This window comes from Anneissia japonica, unplaced genomic scaffold (genome assembly GCF_011630105.1).
Source record: "Anneissia japonica isolate Jap-2015-1 unplaced genomic scaffold, ASM1163010v1 scaffold287708_len1499824_cov190, whole genome shotgun sequence".
NCBI lineage: Eukaryota > Metazoa > Echinodermata > Crinoidea > Comatulida > Comatulidae > Anneissia > Anneissia japonica.
Genome location: NW_022752295.1, coordinates 596,689 through 604,623, shown reverse-complemented (window position 1 = coordinate 604,623; position 7,935 = coordinate 596,689). Strand labels below are relative to the sequence as shown.

At 34.1% G+C, this 7,935-nt stretch overlaps 1 protein-coding gene across 1 annotated transcript in view; it reads right to left on the bottom strand.

The window, feature by feature from the left end:
• Nucleotides 1-829: 829 nt before the first annotated feature.
• The window catches only part of LOC117122249 (short transient receptor potential channel 4-like), a 35,498-nt gene continuing 28,392 nt past the window's right edge, over nt 830-7,935 (bottom strand). The window contains exons 8-9 of the mRNA XM_033267782.1: nt 6,992-7,190; nt 830-1,009 (exon numbers count right to left, since the gene is read on the bottom strand). Of these exons, the coding sequence (XP_033123673.1) occupies nt 830-1,009; nt 6,992-7,190 (379 nt within the window). The remainder of the gene's footprint in view (nt 1,010-6,991; nt 7,191-7,935) is intronic.

The window sequence follows — 7,935 nt, the reverse complement described above, 5'->3', positions numbered from 1 at the left end:
TATATATACACCAAACTGTAAACTTATTAAAACGTAAAATGTTTAGATAGGTTGTATTTCAGCCTTAAAGCTAAAACACAAGGATCAGGGATTGGAATTAAACCATGGACCAGATATCTGAAAGGATCTCCAAGGTTCAGCGCACACCCAGTGGCTACGAGCAGTTTAGCCTACTTAGAAAGCTGCTCTCACTTTAGAGTCCTAACGATGAATGTAAACTCGATAGAGTGTCACTTTGCAATTTACAATCATCGATTACATTTCAGAATCCATAAAGTAATTACGCTTGCAAATTTATGTGTTTGATGACAGATATATATAACGTTCTGAATCAATTATTTAGTCTGGTATTTTATTTTCAAAATTTACAATTATTATTATTATTATTATTATTATTATTATTATTATTATTATTATTATTATTTTATGTTTTAATATCGTGCTGAAATTGCTTTTATTTTTGCAGCAGTAGTATAACTATATATACATCTATATATATATAGTATATATATCTATATATATATGTGTGTGTGTGTGTGTGTGTGTGTGTATTATAATAATAATAATAATTATTATTATTTATTTATTTTTTATTTATTTTATTTATTCATCGGAAAAACCTCCAATTAAGGAGAAGATAAAATATACAAAACACATTAAAAATACATTTACAGAATTAATTGCAAAGAACAAGGAAATCACATATCAAATACATATACATATGTAGGCCTATATACATACATATTATTATTATTATTATTATTATTATTATTATTATTATTATTATTATTATTATTATTATTATTATTATTATTATTTGATTGAATGATTATCTGATTACCCTGTTCATAGTTTCTGAGCATGGGAACCCGAGAAAGCATTTTATGTGTTTAAAGCAAACACTTGGTCTAGGTAGAAGATTAAATGGTGGCGGAACAATTATGCTGTCGTCAAAATACTCCATCCAAAGCTGCGATCTAGCATATTTCCATTCGATATCTGCATCCTCCTGCATAATAGATTAAAACAATATTCGTTAATGCAAATAAACCACAATATGTTACTATTTAAATAACTGTAGGCCTTATAATAATGCATATATGATATTATCATACGTGTGACACAAATGTTAGCTTTTTTTTTAAAAAGATTTCTGCGTAAAATGACAGCGGAATATGCTGGGACATAGGCCTACGGATGTATCGTAGGGCGGGATAATGTGTTAATAAGCTGTTGGCAACATAGTTTCGTAAAAGCACATGCTAGGCATAATTATTACCTTCTTTCTTTAAAACATATCGTTCACATATATTATCATATTAATATATATATATATATTATATATATATATATGAAGAAATAATATAATGAAGAAATAATATAATGAAGAAATACACAAATATCACTAAAAATCAGACTCCTCAATGCATACGTTTCTAGTGTATTCTTATACAATAGCAAGCAATGGACCCTGACAAAGACACTTGATGAAGGAATTTACATATTTTGAAGACAATTTCTAAGGCAGACATTGGCCTGACAAGATTCAAATTAAAGTACAGTAGAGCAGACACGGAAAGATGGAGCAGAGTCATTAAACAAAGAAGATTTTCTAGGACAAATTTTAAGACTGATATCAACGCTCCTGCACGCAAGGCCTGCTCGACGATAGCAGCTCAGTCAGGAAAGCAGTAGGGAGGCCAATTACTACATGGATTGCAAGCATTAAACAGAAATTAAGGACTATGTTAACGTTGGGTCTGTGCACTTAATCGCTGCGGATCGGGTGGAAAGAAATAGTGACTCGTGCGATGCCAGAAGACGGGAAGCGTTATTGACGATAGCTAAAAGAATATAGTATTTAGGATTTCATTGATGACGTTGACACAATTGGTCTTCCCTGAGTATTATCTTAGGTATCTGAATTAGCTTATATAAATCAGTAAAAGACACATATATGTCACAGGCAGTTATTTTTTCGTTGATGAGTGATGAGTTACGTTCACATTAACTAGGCATATCACCTCGGTGAATACGGTATATTTTTTTACTATGTTTTTACTTTTAATGCTCAGTAGCTCCGCCCCAATGTATGGACATGTTTATGTTCATATCTTTTGTGGAATCCGCAGATTTATTTTACTTCAAAATGGCGACTAAGCTTCGTAATTGTTGATTATAGGAATTCTATTCATGTTCGGTTCGGAATTTGGTGAGGCTATGTGAAAGTAAGCATTTCAACAAACTCTGTTGAGGCAATACACGTTTAACAGCCGCCTACAGGGTATTGACACTTGTTAAAATATCATGGTCACAGATACGGTTCCACGTACACTTACGAGTATAAATATCATTAAGTTTGTCTGTTTAGATGTATTGCCATGAGTTCTCGCGCGAGGCATTATATTAATTTCTATCCGTAAATTCTTTCAATCGGGAACTGTCAAGGGTTTTAAATTTATACTAGAAAATATTAAACTTTATCTGACCTTTCGTCAACGTATTTTTTTTTTTTTTTTTTTTTTTTTTTTTTTTTTGTAAAACATACAATGAAAGCTCCACATCCTACAAGTTGGTATTACAGTCATTTTATTCAGATACGTCGTTAATCGTCAGATGTGACTCCACAAGCCCTAATAATACCTTTTCGGTAGTAATCTGAAAAAGCGATTATATTTAACTGTTCATTTGATAGCTATAAATCGGACACAATTTTCTTACAATTACCAGAAAATTTAAGGGATTAGGCACGCTTAGTTGGCGAGGAGACGTATTATGTTCTCGATTTATTTCGAATTAAAAATTATTATTCCAAACTTGAATAACGTAAGCTTTTCAAATATTTACTTGTATTAAAAACACAGAGTTTATTTTATGCACACAGGACGGTGCCCACATGTTACATACAGTATGTACATATATTACGTCACATATCCCTGACGTAATACATGTCAATAATTCTAGGCCTATATGATTAGCATGACTGACGTCATTACACGTTATACCAATATAATAGTGTATTTGTGCATTAAGTATCTGATATTAAATTCATTATAATAAGAAATCACATAAAATGAAAGATTTGTAAGTTCTAGCTTAATTAAAAAATATAATTAATATACACCTACATTATAGAGGTTTCCCCTTTCTTAGCTGATAAAAATATTATATAGCCTAATACGGTAGCCTAATATTATTTAACACCTTGCGATTGAACATAACGCTACGATAAATTATTAGACGAGCATAACCTTCAGGCCAATGCTTCCGCATGAATTATTACGACGCATTAAGTACGTTAAATTTTAAATTTACAGTAATTCAACAATTCCTCAACATGCTAACCCATATCATATAGGTTGAACTACTTTGACAAGCATGTTTTCTAAACACAGTACTCTAAAACCATTAATAATTATTAATTTCAGCATTATTGTCTTTACGTCATCTTTTGCATCTTCATCATCACACTCATCCCCGTCACCACCACCACCACAATCATCATCACCACTATATCTCTTTTTGTTATCGAACATGAAGGGTATTATTAATATTAATAGGCCTATTATATTAGTTTTGGTATTATTATTATTAACAATATCAGAATCTCAATTCAGATTAATCAATGTTGTACACCTCAGAAGTCAAGAAATTAATATTTCCTACCGCAAATTAAATTATTGTCGGACAACATACCAAAAATTTTCTTATTAGATTTGTTTACCCATCTGACTGATGACATACTCTATACACGATTATTTTCCAATAAATAAATACAATAATGGCCGCGCCTCCCCTACATAATGAGGCACATAGGAAACAAATTAAAATGCCTCAGATACGTTTACAGTTCCTGTACTTTTCAGACCTTCATAAAACTGTTTTATTTTTTTGCAATACAAAATAGGCAATCTGTACTAAATAACCAAACATGAATAAAACGTGACGTTAGATTAATGTCTGATAATGATAATAGGCATAATAATTTCACTGCCGTCAATTGAGGTTTTAATGACGAAGCCTCCATACAGATATGTAGTAAATGTTGTGGATTCAATAATTCGATAAAACCAAAGTTGTAAAAATATTGAATTGTTACTTTTAAGGATTATGAGATTTTATACCAATATTATAAGCCCTAAATACACTGACCTCCCAAACCACGATGTGGGTCGACATATTTTTTCATATTTATACCATGGTTTATGGAATTCTTCACAAATAACTACTACCGGGACTTTATATCTATCACAATCCTAAGCGGTTGGCCGAGAGGTATTGTTCCTGCTTCTTGTGCAGAAGATCCCGATTGGTTCAAACTCAGCCAGCGTTGGCTTTTAATTGGAATATGATCGCTCGACGCTTGGCTCCTCGAATAGCCCTCATATTGAGAGTTAGGCGGCGGGTTAATAAGGACAATGTTATCCGTATGTGTTCGTCATGTAGTTAAGTTGGGTGGCGCTCATTGTGGGTACCGCGGGTCTTCAGATGCCCAGCCCGAATTTCCGATTTCCAATTTGAATGATGACTAATAAATAATTATTTTATTATTGTTAATCTAACCGGACCCTGCCACACGCAAGCAGATTTCTACATCTTAGCCCCAACTAGTTGGAACATTGGCCTATTAAGTATTCATATCTATATCATAATTTTTAATGGATTATGAAATTAGTTATAAATATCTCAATTTTCTTAAATTACATGAGTGCTCCAGTGTCTTTGCCCTCGACTCTTCCCCTGGTCTCTGCCCGTTGAACCCTTCTCAATGAAGTCTGCTGTCTCGTTTTGTTTACTAAAGAGGCATAGGGCCTGACTACTACACTCTTCCATCAAACAAACACATAATAAATGAAACGCGGAAATATTTAGATATTTAAAGTGATGATCAACACATTTCGCTTCCCGTTCCTTGAGGTTCCACGTTTATCCAACTTTCAACTGAGACATTTCTAACCACTCGCTCAGTTGGATTTTGTAGTGCACAGATGGGTAGGCGTGGTTAAATTGTCCGCGTTACTGTTTCTTATGTTTAGTTTCAATTACTTCTAGTTCTATCTTCTGTAAATTATATACTGGTTCCTATCAAATTCCGAGTAGCAAATGAAAGCATCGCTCTGAACCGCAATGTTAAAATAACAGGCGTATAATCAGGTTGACGCTTCACGCTACAATTTGGCATTTGGCGCTAACATGATAACACTCAATCAGGCTGTCGACTGTGAACATTATTCATTTATTCATTAACTAAATGCATCCCTCGTAGGTAGGCTTATATCGAGGTTTGATCATAAACGACAGCAATGTGTAAAGCATAGAGCACGGCGGTAGGTATTCAACCGTCAAAGTGACAACGCGTTTTATCATCGGCATCATCATTAAGCCTATTTTATAAAGGCCTACATTATAACAATTGAATATTATTATTATCTGAATATTATTTTTTACCTTTTTGTGTATAATAGATCTACTATTACAGTATCAATATAATAACAAAACTGACAATAATATTAATAATCGTTATATTATATTGTGTATTGTTATTAGTGCAGCATAGGCCTACAATACCTGCTATGATAGTTACTGACCATGGTTGCAGTAATTCATGTTAATAAGTTTTACAATGGCCGTATTCGACTGGTCGTTCTTCGTTAAACCACGCCCACCTGCGCAGCGATAAAATCCTACTCAACGAAGACGACCAGTCGAATAGAAAACTTGTAAATACTCGACAAAACAAAATGGCTGTATAGTTACCGCGATACACGTTGCGTAATCAAGATTGCTTCAACTTGTAGTAGTATGGGTTTTTCGTTAAAAAAAATATTTTCATCCAGTTTTTGAATTCTGTTAGCCTACAATTATTTTTTTACTCCGTGTGGGTAAATATTATAATTTTTATTTTATGAAATTTAAGTTATATTAACGCAAATGTTGTTTATAAACTCACCAATCGGTCATGGTTTTTTTGGTCACGTGGATAACTTAACGCTGATTAACGCACTCTGGTTTACGTTAATTTCGTTGTCAACGAAGTCTATTTAACGAACCAGTCGAATGAAAATAATACTCAACGAAAATTCATACTCAACGAAATGAGCCAGTCAAATAAGCCCAATGTCAAATTTGTATTTATTTGTATTATAATGTACAGAGAGGCAATGTAAAGGGTGGAGGGAACGAGCTCAATGAATAGTGGCAAGAATTAAATTAATTCTACTAAGCAAGAGACCGCATGCTCTGGCGCCACTATGCCGGTGCATTCGTCAAACAGTAAAGGCACGTGATAACGAACGCGACTGCATTAATATTTTGTCTCGTTATAATAAGTACAATCAACGAAGTTTTTTTCGTATTGCTATCGAACTTGTATCATTATTACAACCGTTATCAATATCTTAATAATTTACCATTATAATGATGATGATCATCGTCACCATCGTAACTATCACTACCATTATTATCATCAAAATTAATTTTTTTAAAAGTACTTAGGACCTATATACAATAGCGCGTTCCACATGCAGAAAAAAAATCAAAGCGATTTCGACAAAATTTATCGCCTGCTCAATGGCTCCACAAATCGGCAAATGTCCGAGGAATCCCTTGAAGCTATGAAAATTTAGGGACTTGAAAGTCATATTTATTCCATTTTAGAGTGTAACTGTGAAAAAATACCATACATTTTTTCCCTCCCCGACGTATTGCATTTTTCTCCTCGGTAAAGGGAAGCTCTCTCTGACAGGGACAATCCCCCCCCCCCCGACACCCCTTCATTTGTGGGCGGCCCATAAACCTAGTCAGCGTACAATTATGTACAGCGTACATGTGCAAAATGTTTCATAAATTTACAAATATAATATATACGTACTTTATTTCTTCCCAGATGTGCTTTTGGATTTATAGTTCGTTATTTGCTAATTAGTATTATTGTTATGCTTTAAATGACATTATTAATGTAAATATACTGTACAAACTTAATAAAACGTACCTCGATGTTAGTGTAAGTATTACTCATCATTGCTATTAACAGGTTGAATAGAATTACGATGGCAAACACATGGTAGAGAGAGTACATTCCCATACCAGCAATCTCTGTCGCAGCGTAGTAGGCAGGATGACCTGTGAATATTGTTTGCTCTGATACGCCAAACAACGACCAAAATAATGACATCAGGCTGCTCATTAAACTGGAATAAAATGGGAAAGATTTAAAATGTATAGGCCTACTTTGCTTTACAAAGTTAAAGCTAACGTTCTGAATTATACCAAAGCCGGGCAGTCACTTCGCCCCACTGTTGTCGGCCGACGCGATTCTGTGAAGAACGCAAAAAGGCCACGACGTGCGCGCACAATGGATCGTTTTAATGACAATCCGTTCTGACTGCCACCGGCAATCAGCACACGGCGTCCCCGTCATCTAGCGCTCACAGAAAGTGGAGTTGGGGTCGTCGTACGACACTCTGAGTGCCCGGCTTAACGCATCGTTTGACTAGAATCGTTGAGCTGGTCAGCTAGATTGTCGCAACTCTTCCCGTTGCAACCTGACTTAACTTATTTCTTCAAGTTGCATATGGCATAAATGAAATTTTGCAATAAGTGAAGAATAGGCCTTTGCTGTAATGGTTTCGGAATATAGAATAAATGTTTACCGTAACACCATCAATAAGAAATAATTATCAAAATTAACCGCACATCAGTAAAATATTCTTAGGCCAACTTATCTACATCTTTGGTAAGCATAAAACGATTTTTATTTGTTGACTATATGAATATATATATATATATATTCACAATATATATATATACACAAATTTGGTCGAGACAATATCACTTCAACTCAAGTGATCGAACCTTCGCACAATATTTCGCTTTCACGTAAACCTAGAAGGTTCATTCGGCGCTTTAGTGATAATCCGTGCAACACCACGGATT